The 20050-nt window shown below is 41.3% G+C and overlaps 1 protein-coding gene across 1 annotated transcript in view; it reads left to right on the top strand.

Moving 5' to 3' along the window:
- The first annotated feature begins 2734 nt into the window (after positions 1-2734).
- The window catches only part of wdr47a (WD repeat domain 47a), a 29882-nt gene continuing 12566 nt past the window's right edge, over positions 2735-20050 (top strand). The window contains exons 1-7 of the mRNA XM_072668899.1: positions 2735-2933; positions 4235-4401; positions 7656-7739; positions 7844-7928; positions 10282-11093; positions 12639-12756; positions 16634-16815. Of these exons, the coding sequence (XP_072525000.1) occupies positions 4244-4401; positions 7656-7739; positions 7844-7928; positions 10282-11093; positions 12639-12756; positions 16634-16815 (1439 nt within the window). The 5' untranslated portion in view covers positions 2735-2933; positions 4235-4243. The remainder of the gene's footprint in view (positions 2934-4234; positions 4402-7655; positions 7740-7843; positions 7929-10281; positions 11094-12638; positions 12757-16633; positions 16816-20050) is intronic.

Genomic DNA, 20050 nt, shown 5'->3' with positions numbered 1-20050 from the left:
ATTAGGCTCATGTCAGTAAGTCACAGTTGAGCAAATAAGGCTGTGATGAATTGTGATAAATTTGGGGATTTATGACACTTACTAAGCAGAACATTTTGTAATCAGGTGGTAACAAACAAGACTTACCATAGTATTCTCCTACACTACTAATCAGATCCCACAATACCACAATAGGGGCAGTGGTGGCTCAGCGGTTAGAGCACCGGGCTCGATTCCTGGGTTTGATTCCTGGGTTCGGCAAGCTGAGCCTGTTGGGCCTTTTACCCCTCTCTGCGCTGGAGTTGGCTGCCCAACGCTCTGGGTGTGTGTGCACTCATTGCCCCTAGTTCACTAGTGTGTGTGTTCCCTACCACAGATGAGTTAAATGTGGAGGACACATTTCGCTGTACATAGTACATATAGTACAGTGACAAATACCTGCACCTTTACCTTTAATATCATGCAAATCCACTGGCTTGCAACTGCTTCAGGTGGCATGCACACTCTAATAGCATAGACGTGCTATTAGAGTGTGATGGTTCAGTACTAATACAAGTACCGCGACATCCCGTATCCCGACATCCTAATCGGTGCTTAGCTGCTTACATGCTATATGACTGTTAAAGTAGAATGGGTAATGTGGGTGCTGTACACGGTTGAGGGGGTATTCCTGGCTTGCTCCCAATGATCCCGGGTAGGCTCAAGATAAGAAGATGATTTGATAAGAAATGAATGATAACAGGCGGTTAAATGCTAATTAAGCTCATATCAGTAAGTCACAATAGACCATATAGACCTGAGATGGTAACTCAGAGAATGGGAGATTTGCAGCATGAAAGTGTTCCTGAATTGTTTTTAGAAATTGTGTGATGCGATCATGTCATCATGGACCACAATCTCAAACGAATGCTTCCAACATCGTTTGGAAATGTTCAGTGAGTGAATAGAGAGGTTTTTGCAAGGTGTTTTCGTTTGCTTCTGATTGCCAAATGTTTTACACATTTACATCTAGTACTGTGTGTAGTTTAACTATGGCTGTTATATGTTAATGCGTATGTTACATGTATATCGCTGTCCAATGAAAAACATGTATGTCCATTTTTGTCTGTTTTTAGCTTTCTCCATGGCTTGAACCTTGTAGCTGCTCTGTACAACGTGTATATAATTTTGAATGAATAGACCAATAGAAATGCTCTAAGTAAATAATGAATGTGACATTTATTAAATTCCTTTTTCCTAATTTGAGTAGCAGAGCTAAGAAGCCATACATAAATGCCCAGTGATGGCACCTGGCATTTTTGAAATACGTTTCCCTCCTAAATCCATAATAAATATGTGAAAACGAAAGTCCATTTTAAACTATTAGGATACATGTAAAAGATGGGGTACAAAAACACAGTTTAGTACATAAACCCCAAAAATGTTGCAAGGGGGCCTCCGGAAAAAAAAATAGAATATAAGAAATATGTTGGTATGTGTGGCAGCCCATTAAAATAAAACAGCTATGTGTTTTTTCCTCTTTGTATGTGTATCAGAATTCTGAGTCTAAAAATTTAGACTTACTTATCTTTTTTTGTGGCAGTAATTATAAAGAAAGCAGGGTGGAGGAGGGACAAAATAATGTAATGTGACGTCTGAGGTTTCCCACGGACTTATACAACCTGAGGTATCTGTGCCAAAGCCTTGAGCACCTCCATACATGAGAAAACAAATCGACCCACATGTCGTCCCCAACCAGATTCAACAAGATGTATAGTGTATGTATAATGTGTGTATAGTGTGTGTATATTGTGTATAGTGTATGTATAGTGTTTGTATAGTGTATGCATAATGTGTGTACAGTGTGTGTTTAATGTATGTATAGTGTGTGTACAGTGTATATTTAATGTGTGTATAGTGTGTGTATAATGTGTGTATAGTGTATGTATAGTGTGTGTATAGTGTATGTATAGTGTGTGTATAGTGTATGTATAGTGTGTGTATAGTGTATGCATAGTGTGTGTATAGTGTATGCATAGTGTGTATGATGTGTGTATAGTGTGTATAATGTGTGTGTATAGTGTGTGTATAATGTGTGTATAGTGTATGCATAGTGTGTATAATGTGTGTATAGTGTGTGTATAGTGTATGTATAGTGTGTGTAATGTGTGTATGGTGTGTGTATAATGTGTGTAATGTGTGTATGGTGTGTGTATAATGTGTGTATGGTGTGTGTATAATGTGTGTATAGTGTGTGTATAGTGTGTGTAATATGTGTATGGTGTATGTATAACGTGTGTATGGTGTGTGTATAATGTGTGTATAGTGTGTGTGTATAGTGTAATTTAACATGTTAATATTCAGTACTTTCTTTTTTTGGAAAAAAATGACTACAGTGAGGGACTATGCACCTATGTTTGTATTTACTCACCTTTAATCACTATAAACGTGATTTGAATCCATTAATTTGACATCGTGAGTCATAATATTGAGATACTACGTCAACATAATCAGAGCATAAGGCGTTACTTTCACAGTAATCTTAATTTTATTGAGATATTAAATCATTATATTCAGAACTTAATCCATTATTTGTACACTTATTTTGAGGTAATTTTAGAAAAGAAGTTTTAGACATTAAAGCCAAATCCCCTTTCCTCCTCTACCTGGGTGAGGAAGGGTCGACCGTGGGAACGCTGTGACTGTGTAAGGTTGCCCAGCCCTGCGGGGCGGGGCTTCTCCTCGGAGCGACGCCGCTTCACACTGGGCCCTGATTGGTGGAGCCTGGCGGAGGAAACGTTCGCCTGACAACCAGAGCTGGGAGGTAGCGGCGCGGAGAGAGGCGAGACAACAAGAGGTGGAAAAAGGGCGACCAAGGATTAGCAGAAGAATAAACACTGGACAGTGTGTGACAGGCCCACCCCCGGGACCCCCTAAAGGACGTCTGTGGTGTGTGTATATGTAGACGTTACCAGGTGAGCTGTAAATCCTCACTCGTTTCTCCTCTGTGTGTAGAGGCGAGGCGAGGCTGGGCTACAGCCAGCGAGCGCCGCTGTGTCTTCATGCCGCTTAGTTAGCTTATCGCTAGTTAGCCATCCTCCACTCACTGATCCAAATCTGCCACAGCGGATTAGGAGAGGTGTCGTCGCTCGCCGCTCGCATTGCTCGGGTGACTTTAGCGGGCTAGCTGCTGCAGACGCGTCTCAGTAAGAACTGGTAGCTAGCTACATGTTGTGGAGGAGACAGCACCATAACAGAGCAGAACTGGCAGGCTGGGCTTCGGGGGGCTGCAGGCGGTGGGAAAGCGTGAGTAAGCAAAGGCTCCGGATGCTAGCAGCTCAGCTGGGTGGGACTCCCCGGCCTTCTTGGTTAATGAAAACGGGGCTTGGCTGCGCCCCAGAGGCTGGAGTGAGGTTCAGGGTTGAGTGCTGGACTCTGGGAGAGACTGAATGTTGAGGAATCTGGGAGGTGCGCTTTCATATAACGGTCATGTTGTGATGAGACTGTGGAAGTGTGTGTGTGTGTGTGTGTGTGTGTGTGTGCGCCGGGGGAGGGGGGGGCTGTTAGATAGCTCTCTCTCTCTAACATATATTGATCTCTCTCTCTTCTCTCTCTTCTCTGTGTTTATTTTTCTGTCTCTATCCCCCCACCCCCCCTCTCTCTCTCTCTCTCACACACACACACACACACTTACTTATTTCCCCCTCGCTCACTCTGTGTCCAAATGTTTGTGGACACCCCTCCCATTAATGCATTCAGCTGCTTTAAGTTACACTTATTGCTGACACAGATGTGCTAATGAACACACACACCCAACATCCTGGCCTCACTAATGCTCTTGCTAAATGCTCCAGCTGAATGCAATCAAATCCCCACATTGCTCCAGAATCTATTAGAAAGCCTTCCTCCCTGGACAGTAGAGACAGATACTCCAACAAAAGCAAGATAACCCCTTTTTATACCCTGGATTTCAGAAGAACCAATGAATGAGCAGGTGTCCCAATACTTTTGTCCATATATTGTACCTCTCCCTCACTCCACTATCACTCTGTTTTCATTCTTTCTGTCAAGCTCTCCAACAAACACACACACTAACCTATTCCTCCCTCCCTCACTCACCACTTCTCCTTCCCTCCATTATCTCTCTACTCTCCTTCTCTTTCTCACTCACACTGTTCTCTCTTTCCATCACTTTCCCGTACACCTTGTTTTACTGCTCTTTCACACACACACACACACAACTCACCCCACTAATCTCCTTCTTTCTCCACAACAGGCCTCCACCATGACTGCAGAGGAGACCATAAACGTAAAGGAGGTGGAGATCATTAAGGTGATCCTGGACTTCTTGAACTCGAGGAAGCTACACATCAGCATGCTGGCGCTGGAGAAAGAGAGCGGCGTGATAAACGGACTGTACTCGGACGACATGCTGTTCCTCAGGTCTGACTTGCTTAGTCCCGTCCATCTGAGCTTGTTACATCTCAGTCCTTTCACACACTGGGGATTTGTGAGGGAATTAGGGTACTGTTAGGTATAGAGCCTGAGTAGGAGCTAATTCGCAGTACCCCGGAAGGCACAATGTCTGATTTGCAGTCATAGTTCTGAAGGCCCACTGCACTCCACTGCTGAGCATTCTTTCTGCTACAGCACACCTGAATCGGAAGCTCTTCCTAAACTGAGTGATTTATTTATCAGCAGGGAAAATGCAGAATTCTGATCCAGTATTGTTGATGGTATACAGGTGATTCTGATACTCTAAGTCTGAGGTTACCTGAACTTTAATCGCCATTAAAGTTCTGTTGCCTGTATGCAGTCTGTAGTTGGCTGTTGTTTTAAAATTTGCATATCGTCACTGTCATCACTAAAATATATTTATTTTAACACAATATTAAGAAAGACTTAACTCTAGAAAGAAAAAAAAATAAGTGACTGCATTAATATATTGTTTTTTACCCAGCGTGAGACTTCAAGTTACTAGAACCCCCTCATCCCATGCTATTAAAATGATACTGATATTGATACTGATAAGATAACACTAGTTGAAATAGTTCCAAAAAAACAAAATCAGCATGTTTATCAACAGTTAAGGAGGAAAGGTGAAGGAGGACCTTTAATGTGAAGGACTAATTCTCACCGCATTGTTGTTTACAATGTTAGTGCGAGTGAATGCCAAGGACTTGAGACAGTGTGGGTCTCTCTCTCTGTTGCTGAGTGTGTGTGTGTGTGTGTGTGTGTGTTGATGACCAGTGCTTTTACAATGGTACCCATTCATGCTGCCATTCTCGTAACATTGCTAGACATGTAGTGCAGAAAAGACCAATTAGAGTCAAGAGCAGGCCCTGTCTGTAGTGTGTGTGTGTGTGTGTGTGTGTGTGTGTGTGTGTGTGTGGTTTTGTGGTTATAGTGTGAGGTTTTTACCAATTCAGAGAGGTGCCATTCATGGTCAGGGTGCCTCACCGGATACTTCCAGAAACTCATTAGGCCTGATGACCCAAAGCTGCTGTCTTTGTGAAGGGGTGTCAGACGATAGTGAGGAGTGGAGCACACTGAGCACTGGGAAGTTACTTTAGCAGTTTTCCTTTAGCAGCTTCTAGCAGTGCCACATTTAAAAAGTGGAAAAGGGGGGCTATTAGGTGTAACTGTTAGTGTAATTAGTGGTAATTGTTTTCCTTCATGATCGTATGATCTAATTTCACAGTGTTTCCTTTGGATCAGTGCATTTTTGGAATTTAGAGTTTGTCTTTTATAGTTGACTTTTTGTTTTAAATATATGATAATAGAGGGCTTGTGGAGAGGTTAGAGGGGGTTTTTTACTTTCCGATACAGGTACCAGAATTTCAAGTATCTGCCAACACAGAGTACCAATACCAACTCTTAATACTAAAAAAAATACTGGATAGATGACTATAAGTCCTGATATTTATAATGTTCCACTTTTTATAGGTTGTTCTTTTTTATATCTAATCCAAGATATAAGAAGCTTGAAAGAACAGCATTTACTGGTTGAGGAACTGCATATTTGAAAAGTTTCAGAGCTATGAAGAAGCAAAAATTGCCACAATGCAGAAACGTGTTCAAGGAGGGAAGCATAATCTTGCTAAGCTTGACCAAACAGCTTTGGTCTAGACTTCAGTGTGTGTCCTTTTAACAAGCTGCTGAAACTCAACTTGTAAACAAACTCAAGCTCACCAAACACCACATGGAAAAAAAAAAAAGTGCTGTAAAAGTAAAAGTTACAATTGTCTGTTAATAACTATTAACTTTTATTATAGTAACTGGTAATAACTATTCACGACTGGCTTTTAATGGTTGTTTGAACGTTTGGATTTATAAGTATAAAAGTATGCAAAAAAGTGGGGCTTCAGTAAGCTTTATAGTATCTGTGCTCTCTATTGCCAATACTGTTACGGTGTGTTAGTGCCAGTATCAGTGTATCGCTATCTGTGCATCACGAAAACACACGCGAGAAGTGACATGTACTATGCCAATTACATGTAGCCATACTTGTTGATGTCATTGATGTCAAACTCCTTCCCTGGGAGATCAGTGAACAGATCACTAATACCCTTCAAGCCAGCGTTGTGCGAACACTGATGTTGTTGTTGTTGTTGTTTCTGTAATAATGAAAATCTACTCTCTACAGTTGGTATACTTCTCTTTTTTTGTGAATTATGCACTTGGTCATTGTCCTAGAAATACCGATGATGTATAGAAATCATGTATCCGTAATTTATTGTCATAAGATATTGTCTTAGCGGTCATTGAGAGAAAACGTAAAACCAAAGTGCATTTTCAGTTAAGTGCCATTTTTGAGGTATTCTGTGGTAAATGCTGTTCTGTAGTCAAATCTGATTACTGTTCGTCCACTTGCTTTTAAAGGTGAATGGTACGATTGTGTTGTGTGGGTTTTCTGTCATCTAAAGTTCCTGTCTTATGAGCATTAAATTCATGCGTTGTTTTGGATTAGCCATGCTGGAAAACAGACAACCGCACAAAGCAGGTATTCTTAAGATTGTACAATGCCATGCATTGTTCTGCTTTATTTTAGTGCTATGCCATCGCAATGATGACATTCTTTTGTTTACTTATTTCTAGTTTACTGTAGGACTGTACTGTCATCTTCATCATCATTATAGCCTACATTTGTAATACGTTTGTAATGTCTTGCTTTAATGGGAGGAAAGCTGAATGCATATGAAGGCTGCTATGCTAAGCACAAATTTCCTTTATTACAGCTAGCTTACCTTTACTGTTACCACTGTGGTCCTTCAGTCTGAATCCTGCACTCATGACATGTCCATGGACTTCAGGGGATTACTAGTTTCTGAGCTGTTCACAGTCCAACCACAGCATTCTAACTTGTTGGGGTCAGGTTGTTTGGATCAATCTAGTCAATAAATGCCCATTTATCCAAAGAATGGTGCCTGGCATCCTCGGATTTTGCTTCTGCTTCTCCAGTTTTATTGCTGTTCATGCTACCAAAGATTACAAACATCTGTAAGTTCGTTGCTGTTACTTTCACTGCAATGCTCACTATAACAGTACCTCAGAAATGATGCATCTGTGACATCAAAGACAGTAAACACATGTGACAGACAAAGACTGATCGCCCCCCCTCCACACATACACACACAGGACTTATACCTGTGTATAATACCTATAACTAAGTAATAACTAAGATTTTCTTCTCACAGGCAGTTGATTCTGGATGGACAGTGGGATGAGGTGCTGCAGTTCATTCAGCCGCTGGAATGTATGGACAAGTTTGATAAAAAAAGGTGAGCTCTGTCTCCTCTCTGGAATTCTAGCCATCATCCCTGTACAGCTGAAATGTGTATAGTGGTGTATGAGTGTTTTCTCATGAGTTTTAATGATATGTCAGGTTCCGCTACATCGTGCTGAAGCAGAAGTTTCTGGAAGCTCTGTGTGTGAACAATGCCATGTCAGCTGAGGATGAGCCACAGCATGTGAGTACCACCCCCTACAGAACACTGTCAGGTGAACTGTCACTCTGTTGCTCTGCTGACTGATGTGATGGCTAAGCTGTTTTGGTGTGTACATGGAGCACTAAACTAAACTCTAAAACTGAAACTAGATGAGTTCTCATGGCAGTGTTTGTGGAAAAGCATGGAAAAGTGGAACAAAACACTGCCCATTAACCTTCCCATTTTCTCCCTTTCCAATAGTGTGTGTATAGCATATTCTGCCTCTTGAACTGACAGAAAAGGGTGTACATGAAATCATACAACATTAAAAATGCTCCAGAATGACTCTTAATAGAATCTTTTGACTTTGACTTCCATTCAAAGTTAAAAAGCTTTTTTTTTGTATTTCCAAAATCAACATTTTGGTTTAAGCAAAAAGACATAAAAACTAATGTAACCTAATCAGAATCAGAATCAGAATCAGAATCTCTTTATTTCACCAAGTATGTTACACATACAAGGAATTTGTCTTGGTGAGAGCAACACATATGACAAGTAACAAAAAACACAGAACACAGTCTTAAACTAAAGTAAAATGACACTAAACAATAAATAGGGTAGGGGATAAATTAGAAAAGTAAAAAGTACTAAAGGTAATAAAGAGCTGATATTTACAGAAAGTAAAGAGCTGATATTTACAGAAAAGAACATCTGTACAGTGTGCAAATAGACATAGTGCAAATAGGCAGAGTGCAAAATAGCTGTTCAGTCCGGTTTGGTACAGTTCAGTTGTATGTTTTGAGGTTTTCAGTGGGAGGTGTCCACTGTGGTTGAGGAGCGCTACAGCTCTGGGGAAGAAGCTGTTAGCATGACGTGTTGTGCTGGTTTTGATGGACCGCAGTATTCTACCAGAGGGGAGTGTCTGGAAGAGGAGGTGTCCAGGATGTGAGGGGTCAGATGTAATCTTGCCAGCCCGCTTCCTCACCCTGCTGGTGTAGATCTGCTGAAGTGATGGCAGGTTACATCCAATGATCCTCTCTGCTGTCCTGACGATGCGCTGGAGTTTGGCTCTTTCTTGTGAGGTGGAGGAACCAAACCAGATAGTTATGGAGGCTGTGAGAATGGACTCGATGATCGCTGTGTAGAACTGGATCATCAGGGTCTGTGGCAGGTTAAATTTCTTGAGCTGTCTCAAGAAGAACATTCGTTGTTGAGCTTTCTTGGTGATAGAGAGGGTGTTTTCCTCCCATTTCAAGTCTCTGGAGATGGTGGTGCCCAGGAACTTGAGTGACTCCACCATGGATACTGCAGTGTTGTTGATGTGGGGGGGGGGATTGCGTCAGAAGTCCACCACCATCTCTACAGTCTTTTCTGTGTTAAGCAGGTGGTTGTTGCTGCACCAGGACACCAGCTGCTCAATTTCCTTTCTGTAGGCAGACTCATCACCGTTGGCTATGAGGCCCACCAGAGTGGAGTCATCTGCAAATTTCAGGATCTTTACAGCTGGATCTTTGGAGACACAATCAGCATCTTTAGAATTCATTGTTCATTCAGTTACCCAGGTAGATTTCATCTTAAACATTAATCCTGGCTAAGAGGACAGCTACAAAATGTAAGATGCAATTGTAACAAAACGCAACATAATGGTACATATACTTTCATCAGTGAACTTAAAGTAAATTATGTAGTCGAAATATCCCAATCCAGTTATTTTTCCCCGCAATCTGATCCAAGTCTCTTAATACTGAGAATTAGCCGATACCTGTCAGATCTTTGTGTTTTTGTAAGTAACACAGACAGACATTTTTTAGTACAGTGGTGCTGGAAAGTGTGTAAACCCATTAGAAGTTTCTGTGTTTCTGCATACATTTGACCTAAAACTTAAATTGGTGGGCTTTCTCCCATTAACTGCTTAACATTTCTATCGGGTTACAGTCAGGACTTTGACTTATCCATTCCAAAACTTTAACTTTATTTTTAACCATTCTTTGATAGATTGACATGTTTGCTTAGGGTCATTGTCTTGCTGCAGTGCCTACTTTTTCTTGAGATTCAGTTCACAGACTGATTTTCCTGTAGAATTTGCTGGTATGTATTGTTCTATTAATGATGACAAGCCATCCTGGCCCAAATGCAGCACAACAGGTCCAAACCATGATACTACCACCACCGTGTTTCACAGATGGGATAAAGGTTTTAGTAGTGTGTAGGTGTGTAGTAGGGATGTACATGGGTGTTTAAACAAGGATGCTTTTGCATTTTACTTCAAATTTACATACCCATGTACGTAGCAAATACTGTCACTTTGTATGAATAACACTCACTATCTCGCCCACACACTCGCTCATTTTCTCTCTTTCTTCTACCTTCTCTCCTTCCCTCTGAACCTAATCAGCTGGAGTTCACTATGCAGGAAGCTGTAAAATGCCTCCACGCTCTCGAAGAGTTCTGCCCTTCTAAAGAGGACTACAGCAAGCTGTGTCTGCTCCTGACTCTGCCTCGACTGACCAACCATGCCGAGTTCAAGGACTGGAACCCCAGCACGGCACGCGTCCAGTGCTTTGAGGAGGCTTGCACCATGGTGGCAGAGTTCATCCCGGCTGACCGCAAGCTGAGCGAGGCCGGCTTCAAGGCTAGCGGCAACCGCCTCTTCCAGCTGCTCATTAAAGGTGTCCTGTATGAGTGCTGCGTAGAGTTCTGTCAGAGCAAAGCCACAGGCGAAGAAATCACAGAAGGTGAGGTTTTGCTGGGGATGGATATGCTGTGCGGAAATGGCTGTGACGATCTGGACCTCAGTCTGCTCTCCTGGCTCCAAAACCTCTCCCCCAGTGTCTTCTCCTGCGCCTTCGAGCAGAAGATACTCAACATCCACACGGACCGTCTGGTCAAACCGGCCAAAGCAGCGTACGCTGACCTGCTGACCCCACTTATTAGCAAATTGTCACCTTACCCCGCCTCACCCCTCCGCCGCCCACAGTCTGCTGATACATACATGTCTCGTTCGCTCAACCCAGCACTGGATGGCCTGTCGTACGGGCTCTCAGGCCTGGAGAAGAGAGGAGGGGGCGGAGCCACAGATCCGACCAAGGCTTCTCCCATGTCGCATTCGTTTGCCAACTTCCAGTACCCTGGTGGTCAGAATCTAAGCCGCAGTCTGATGATGGAGGAGTCGCAGTGTCACAGCATCTTCGAGGAGTCGCCTGAAAGGTAGGTTACTGTTCATGGAACACAACAAAGCTATGAACGCACCATACCATAACCAGTAGCGATATACTGATATCAATACTAAGACTTCTTCCCTACAAAACACATTCCACTCTGTTAAATTGGTGGGTTTCCTCCCATTAACTACTTATTCAGGTCCCTCCACAACATTTCTATTGGTTTCAGTCAGGACTTTGACTTATCCATTCCAAAACTTTATTCTTTTATAACCATTCTTTGATAGATTGACTTGTGTGCTTAGGGTAATTTTCTTGCTGCATGGCCTATGTTTTCTTAAGATTCAGCTCACAGACTGATCTTCATGTAGAATTTGCTGGTATTTATTGTTCCATTAATGATGGCAAGCCATCCTGGCCCAAATACAGTACAACCGGTCCAAACCATGATACTACCACCACCGTGTTTCACAGATGGGATAAAGGGTTTTAATGCTGGAATGCTTTTTTTTCTATTCTCCAGAAATAATGCTTGTCATTTAAACCAAAAAGATCTATTTTAGTCTCACCCATCCATAAAACATTGTTCCAATAGCCTGCTGGCCTGTCCATGTGCTCTTGACACCTGCTCAATTATTGTTTCTCTCAAAATCAAGGGAATTAAAAATATAGTTCATCCTGCTTTGGTTGGAGTAACTGTCTGTACTGTCCAGGGAAGGCTCTTTACTAGATTTTTAAGCAATGCAGTGACAATTTGATTGCATTTAGTGACAAGAGCGTTAGTGGGGTCTGGACGTTGGATGATCACCTCCCCATCTCAACCCCAACTCCCCAGCTCATCCCAAAAGTATTGGGCGGAGCACCATCATTCCTGAGAACACAGTTCCACTGCTCCACTGCTCAATGCTGGGGGGGTTTATATGCCTGGTATTAGGCATGGTGTCATTAGGTTCATGAGTATCTGCTCCAGAGAGTCCTTTTCTATTGGCAGTACTTCCTTACAGGGCCTAGACAAGCTGTCTGTGTGCACATTTGCAAGTCTGTGTCAGCTTGTGGGCTTCCACTGGGAACTATGAATTAGTTTAAATCTGCTCTACTGCACCAAATTCAGCTTCATCTGATCCTGTGTATTACATTAAGCTTTATGCAAAACCCGGGTAATATGTCTAAGTCCTGAGTATAAAATGGACTAAGATGATAAGATGATGTTGCAATGTGTAGGACTGTGTGAATATGGTAAAAGAACTAAACCAGCTAATGTGAAATTCTGCAGCCAGAACTCTGTGGACAAAGGAAGGGTGTTGCTGAATTATAGCTTAGGTATTATAAAAAACATAACCTTTCCATAAGACACTGCTCACATGCATGTGAGAACACATAAAGACTACCAGAGTCTTTTTTTTTAAAGCCTCTGTTATACTGTAATATACTGTAACAAGGGTGTGTGTGCATGCATGAGAGGAAGAATAAACATTATGAGATGGCATTGCTATGTAGTAATTACTGTATAATAATAGATATGTGTTTATGAGAAACAAAAGGAGAGAGAGATTGACAGGCAGGGTAATGTATGTTTCTGTTTGGTCTGCAGCTCCAGAACTGAAACTCCCTCTGATAAAATGATGAGTTCAACGGGTCCCCAGAACTCCCGGCCTGTTCCCGCCCCAGGTCAGGATGCCACAACACCTGCCTCCACAGAGAAGAATGAGGTAAGGCATTATATACAGTACAACCGGCATGTAACTCAAAAATGTAATAGCATAATAACCGAAGGTGTGTTTGAATTTAAACACAAAAAACTGATATCATTTTTCCCAGAACTCCAGGGGTGGATAAAATTAATGAATGTAAATCCTATGGTGTTCCTTTAACTTGTATTTGTGGTGAGTAACAGGTGCTGGTAATATAGAAATGGACCTTTTCCAAGCCAAAAGTGTGGCAATGTATGGACAATATAAAGGTTACAATCCATCTGCAGAAATCTTAATGATCCTGTGGCCACTGTGCACAACACCATTAGGAAGTTTACTACCCATGGCACTGTAGCTAACCTCCCGGACATTGACGCAAGAAAACAAATTCTGAAAGATTACAATGAAGGATTGTCTGATTGATGACTAAGGAACCTTAGACCTATAAGGTACGAAACTCACAGCGATGATTCCCACACATTACAGTTATTTTCAGTTAGGTGAACATCTGTAGGCTTTTTCTACATTCAAATGGGATCTTTAAGTTCAACTTATAATAGTCAACTTACAAGAATCAACTTATAATAATTAATTTTAATCTGCTGTTGTTTGCTGTTGGCAACTAGAGAGTGATTGTTTATAAAACTGCAGCATTCAAAATAGAAACTGCACTAATGTTAATATCTGGTCAAATAGATTGGATGTTTAAAGAGGTTTTGTGGTTGTTTTGCTGCTTCTGGCAATAGATGCTTTGACCGTGTGCATGGCTTTTTTATGAAAGAATTTTGGAGCACTGCGTAGGGCCCAGTGTCAGAAAGCTGGGTATCCGTCAGAGCTCAAAAAGCTAAAGATCCAGATCTAAATCCTATGGAACACCTGTGGAGAGATCTTAACACTGCAGCAGTTCAAACCTGTGAGACCTGGAGCAGTCACAAATTCCAGTAGAGAGGCGTAAGAAACTTTATTTCAGTTACTGTTATCAAAGGGTGCTCTACCAAATGTTAAGTTGAGGGTTCCAAAAATTGTGTCCAGTCCATTTCTTGAGTTCTATGTGAATGATGTGGGAGCTGACTTTCTTACTTTGCTTTTTTGTTTTGTTCCAATTCAAACTAAATCAATTGACATGCGAATACCAAAATGTTTGTTCTTGCAACAATGTTCTAGGAGACGTGGTGCATTTTCTGAAAGAAGCGGGTGCAATTGGCCTAGCTGGTAATCTCTCACATCCAGGTGCAAAGAGTAAAAGGCCTGTTATGAAAGAACTGTGTTGAAACTTCACTGTTTTTCAATGTTAATGTTCGATAAGAGAAATGATCAGAACCACAAGGGAAGCGTACCACATTGTCCAGACATGTGTTACCAGGTGTGTATTACTACTTAAAGCTCAAACCTGGAAAAGTTCTGATGTTCTGTAACAAGTGTTCTCTAAAATCATCAAATCAAAATTAATAGCAGTAATAGCAACCAGAAATGTGACACAATACAAAGAGCTGCAGATGTTTTGGTATGTTTGAACTTTATCTTTATCTTGTTTTCAGATACAAATTTCACATTAAATTACGTAATTTTGTCATTTTGAACAGAACATAATGCCCAGTCCTGCTGTAGAAGAATACATATGCACATTTCATAAGATTGATGAGGGCAATGCTTTCACGAGCCACTTTGAGGGAAGTCTGCACGAAACATTGGTCATGTTTCAGAATCAGAAATACCTTATCGATCCCAGGATGGAAATTGCAGAATGGTCCTGGTATATTTGTTATGGATTGTGTGCCAACAACAGCAGGATTACCTTAATTAGGAAGCAAACACAGATTTAGGTTCCCTGTGGTTTTATACTCTTAACTATAAGCTTATTATCTGTGTGTCTCGGCTTACCGGTCTTTGAGATGTTAACCACTGCTTGGCTGTGTATAAAACATATATTATATGGCCAAAGGTATTGGGACACCTACAGCAGCTTTTATGACAGCCTGTTCTAAACCCATAGGCATTAATTGGAATTGGTCCCCCTCTTTGCAGCTCTAAAAGCAGGTTTAGAACTCTGCAGTTATTGAGTAGAGTGTTGGAGACTATTATACACTATGCTCCTCACTCTGTAACTTTGCATGGTCTGCCACTTTGTAGCTAAGTCGCTGTGGTTCATGAATGCTTCCACTTTAACACACTGACTTGCAACGGTTGCATCCTATTACAGTACCTCGCTGGAATTCAGTGAGCTCTTTATAACCACCCACACCACAAGGTTTGTAAAGGCAGACTGCATGGCTAAGTGTTTGATTTTATACACCTGTGGTAACAGGACTGAATAAAGAGGTGTATGTCCCGATACTTTTGTCCATATAGTATTTAAAGACTGGAAATCAGATTGCTGTGAGAGGGGACGGATCATGCAGGTTTGCTCGTTGTGCTGCTGGGGTTTTGGAGGGATTTTGGTTGTTGAATGTGACATGGAGAGTTGAATGTGTGGACACTGATATAACGTGACTCTTGGCCTTATCCACAAATAATTCTGATATTTAAGACGCATGAAGTGACCAGGTGTAAACAGAGCCCAAGATTTCTGTCTGTGGAGTTATTTTTGTGAACACAGTGGATAGTGCAGTGGATAACACACAGCTTGTACACATTTGAAAGAGGTGTAGTCCTGTGTAAATGCTAAATAAAATATTAAAACTAAATTAGAGGAATAATCTGCGGCTAAATTCTAATATTTTTTACATATATCCCATAGCTTTATATCACAGTACAATCAAACTGTAGCTAAAGTGTTGCAATATCGTATATTGGGGCCTGTAGCTATTCTTGAGAAGTGTTGTAAATTTTTGGCACAGGGAGATTATTTATTCAGGGCACTGATCTCTTCCTGAGCTGTGAAGTCACACAGCAGAGGAAACCAGTTGGTTTGCCCCATCTTCCCTCCCTTAGCTTCCTGACATCAAGACTCCACCTGCTTCTTTTTTGAGTCAGCATAAACAAACACACGCACTCCTACTAGTTATGGACTATTATGTGTGCTATAGTATGTAATTATTTAGTACTTGAAGCTGTTCTTTGATGTAGAGGGGGCTGAAAATGCAAAGATGCAGTTTAACCAGCCTGTTTTACCACCCTGTTATTTTCCCCCAGGATGAAACACATTGATATTCCTTCTTACTAAGGGCTTGTGGAGACAATGATGAGCTCTGTTTTTATCACTACTGCTTTTAATGGTCTTACTATAACCATGTGACCAGTACGCAACAGTTTTGTGGGGGTAGAAATTGGCTTGTTTCACAGCTCTTTTAAAGTTTTACAACTTTCACACTTACATGCTTGTGGGATAAGTGTTAAATTAGGACACTGTAAAGCACAGCTATAGTTTCATATAAATTGCTGAATTAAAATATATTAAATCAAGACTATGCTCTGTTCTGTATTGCTGAATTCTGAATTTTACGAATTGTTACTTCCCTAGAGATCATGACCGGCAATCCCTGCATGGCACACTGTTTAATTGTGTTCACTTGTAGACCTAATTATGGCAGCTACCCCGGCATACAGTGAGTGTGACATCACAGTTTTTTCTGAATGACTCCACAGGACATTCCCTGGCTGTGTTTATTTCTGTCAGCACAGCTCAACTCATGATGTCGTCAGTCTCATTTAGCGACCACGGATCTGACTCATGGATCTCATGATGCTCATTCATTTGTAATACTCTCTTGTACTGGTTGTGTTTGGGTTTTTTGCAAATGAAAACACTAAAACTTTTCTTTTTCTCTGTGCAGTGCAGTTGTGCTACAGCCTGTAGTCCAGCTGAGGCTGTATGGTTAAACAGTTTTTAACAAGGACAACCTGTGATTATCATTGTCATATTTTTGTTCTCTCTCATATTTTTCTCTCTGTCTAGCTGCGGGACTCCACAGAGCAGTATCAGGAGTTCTACAGGCAGCGTTTGCGGGTGCAGCAGCACCTGGAGCAGAAGCAACAGCAGAGACAGCTCTACCAGCAGATGCTGCTGGAGGGTGGAGTCCAACAACAGGAGACTCCACCCACTGCCAAACACAATCTCACAGAGACCTTCCTCAACAGGTCAGTCACAATCGTGCTGCATGATTAAGACTAGGCGATGTGGGCAAAATTTTGATTATGGCTTAATTAATTTTGCGTTATATAGAGAGGGATTTAAATCCACTGAAAATCTCAGTGAATTAAGAATGAAAGTTAGTAAAGCGTTGTGCTATTCATGGGCTAATCGTTGACCGTTATGTTGCTGAGCTGCCTATGCCTACTGTTAATTAACTACTTGGGGAAAATACCTGATTCACGGCATCCAGTGGCCTGTAGCAATCACTTGCTTATATGAGCAAACGTCGTTGGAACCATTCCGTTCCACTGTCTATGCATGCTATGCATTTTGGTCCACTTGCAGCTGATGCAGGGAGCTGTACTGTTCACCAAAAATTACATGCATGATTGTAGCGCTCTCAAAATCATGCTCAAATTCAGTGCTGGATTGTATGGCGGTTCATTCGGTATACTGTTAAAATTCATTCCACGTCTGCATTTCCTGTATACCGAAATGCTGTTATGCAACAAAAAAGTAATTATATTATGCGTGTGTGACAGTAGGCACACGTAAAATAACATAATTAAAAATAAGAGTTTATTCCAAGTGATTTTAGAGCATTTCTATTGGTCTGTTCAGTTGTTGTAGTGTGTAGAGTCCACATGGAAGTGGTGGCACTGTAGCATGCGTCAATAGTACCAGTGGTGCTAGGTACCGCCTCAGTCACAAGTGAGGCCCGCAAGTGAGCTTTAAGGAGAGTGGTTCTAGGACGGCAGGCCTCATTGTTGAGTCTTCCAGAAGTGTTGTGGGCTTTATTCAGCAAAACACTGGCGAAGGGAGGTGCCTACCTCATGACCCCTGTGAAGAGCTTGCAGTGTAGTGGGTGATTAGATTATGACTGAGGGGAGCGGGCTGGACTGTATTTGTAACCCCAGTTATTAGGTGTAGGGATGTGTCATCTTCTCTTCATGTTCTTGCTTAAATAAACTCTGTTTACATTCTTTATGCAGACTGATTCCTTCATATATTGTCATTTTGTAGGACAAAGCAAACCCTATAGTAAACTTTAGTAAGTACAATTTTTAGATTCGATGTACTCGTGAGCCACAAACCCCACAAAGTCCTATTAATGCAAAAACACATTGCCATCATTTTCCAAGAAATTGCTACATTTTGGAATTAACAAAGAGCATTCTGTGGCTTCCAAAAATGATGCCCTTGTTAAGGGATAGCGCAATAAATAATGCAGAGAGACAGAAGGGTCGAGGGAGAGGGACGGATTAGAAGAGATCAAACACTCATTGTCCTGTCAGCACAGTCACATGATGAACCTTCATTACTCATGACATGAACTGTTCATATGTCCAAAAATTCAGTGATATAAATAATAAATGAATAAAAAAAAAAATAATAATTGTAATAATAATTATATGTTGCTATGGTAACCATAGTAACTTTGGTAATGAAGTGCGCTCATGCTGTAGTATTCTGTGATTTTAGAGGGAGGGAGGGGCAGAGAGAGGGATGGAGAAAGGGAGGGAGGAATGAGTAGCTAATGAAAGCGGGGATGAGGAGTACGATAAGAAGACCACCTGGGGGTCTCCAGATGGTGCACTTAAGAATCCAGGGAACAGGAGGAGGGGAGAGATTCCCCCAGGGAAAGCATACTCAAGTACATGTATGAATATGAGGTCATATAAATATAAACACGCCCACACAGCCACCCAAAACACAGAGCTGTTTCACAAATGAGAATCATTGTCATAGACTAACCATGTATTTTATTAATATAAGGATCATTTGCTATCTGTCATACTGTTTTCAATTACCAAATCCTATCTGAGCGCTCGTTATGTGAGATCTGAGAGCTAATTATGATAAAATGGCAGATTAGTGTAATACTCTTATGCAAATCGCACAATTTCACTGGCACAGAAGTTTGTTCCACACAAGTGCCAGGAAAGGATGAAGAAAAAGTAATGCAGCAACTTGCATGTAGTGTAGGCTAAGAGCATATTGACCTGGATACCTGCTTGGTTCCACAGAGAGCACGGGTAGTGGTAAATGTAGAGTAGGTTGCTAAGGCAGTCCGGCCTAGAACTAGCATTTAGTGTTATTTGTCATGGTTATTAGTATTGGTTAGATGGGACTTGCAATTTTTTATCCAAACTTTGCATTCCCAGTAAAAAAAATCCCTAAAAAAAAAAGGCTGATGAGATAATAATGTGTAATTAGTAACATTTTTCTATTTTCAGACAGGCTTCAGACTGTTATGCCTGAGTCAAGTTACTGTGGCATTGGAGAGAGACAAATAGATAGCTAGAAGTGTTGTGAGCTAGAAATGTTCGAATGAATGCATTCAGCTTCTTTAAGTTGCACCTATTGCTGACACAAATGTGCACAACCACAACTTGTCTAGTCTCCATAGAGGACTACCAATAGAATAGGACTCTCAGGAGCAGTAAACATGGACCTATTGGCACCATGTCTAATGCCAGATGCGAGTTAGAGGAGTATAAAGCCCCCCCCACAGCACTGAGCTGTGGAGTAGTGGAACTGAGTTCTCTGTAATGGTGGAAGGTGCTCCATCAATCAAGATTACCCTTTTATTTACATATTTGACTGTTTCAAAAGTTTGGGCACCCTGCATTGTCAGTACTTAGTAATATCCCCTCTGGCAAGCATCACAGCTTATAAATGATTTTTTTTGAAGGTCTTTCAGTTCTTATTTGAAAGATGTTCACCTGTTTTGTAACCAGTTCTTTTTGCTAAAGGAAGAGGGTTATTGTTTTATAGAGTTTGCACAGTTTAATTGTGCACATTCTCTATTAAATCATCCTGAAGGACTTTTACAGTCACACAGGGGGTTTGGTTGGCAGTTCTCTTTTAGGACTTTTTCTTGGTTTTTAGGAGCTCAACTGGTCCTGGACTGTTTCTGTTACCTACCATTTAATTACATTACAAACTGAGATATAGTCTTTGCCGGCCGTGTGGGCATTCATTATTTTAATTACCAGTGCTAGACAGCTGCCTCGAGGAACCCATGTCTGCTGATTGTCAGGACAGGTTTTGAGAAGTATTTATTTTATATTTTTACATTTCTAAATGTTGTATTACCTTGCCCCTTAACAATCATTATGAGCAAGTCTTGGTAAAAAAGCTAAGATAGGCTGCCAAATAGTAGACCCCCTGCTAGTGTATCTAGCCTTTTCCCATTTGAGATGGTATATGACTTCTCTTATTCAGTGAGTATATGTA

This window comes from Salminus brasiliensis, chromosome 23, assembly GCF_030463535.1.
Source record: "Salminus brasiliensis chromosome 23, fSalBra1.hap2, whole genome shotgun sequence".
In the NCBI taxonomy this organism is placed as follows: domain Eukaryota; kingdom Metazoa; phylum Chordata; class Actinopteri; order Characiformes; family Bryconidae; genus Salminus; species Salminus brasiliensis.
The sequence above is the reverse complement of the archived record's forward strand: the minus strand, read 5'-3'. Positions and strand labels throughout refer to the sequence as shown.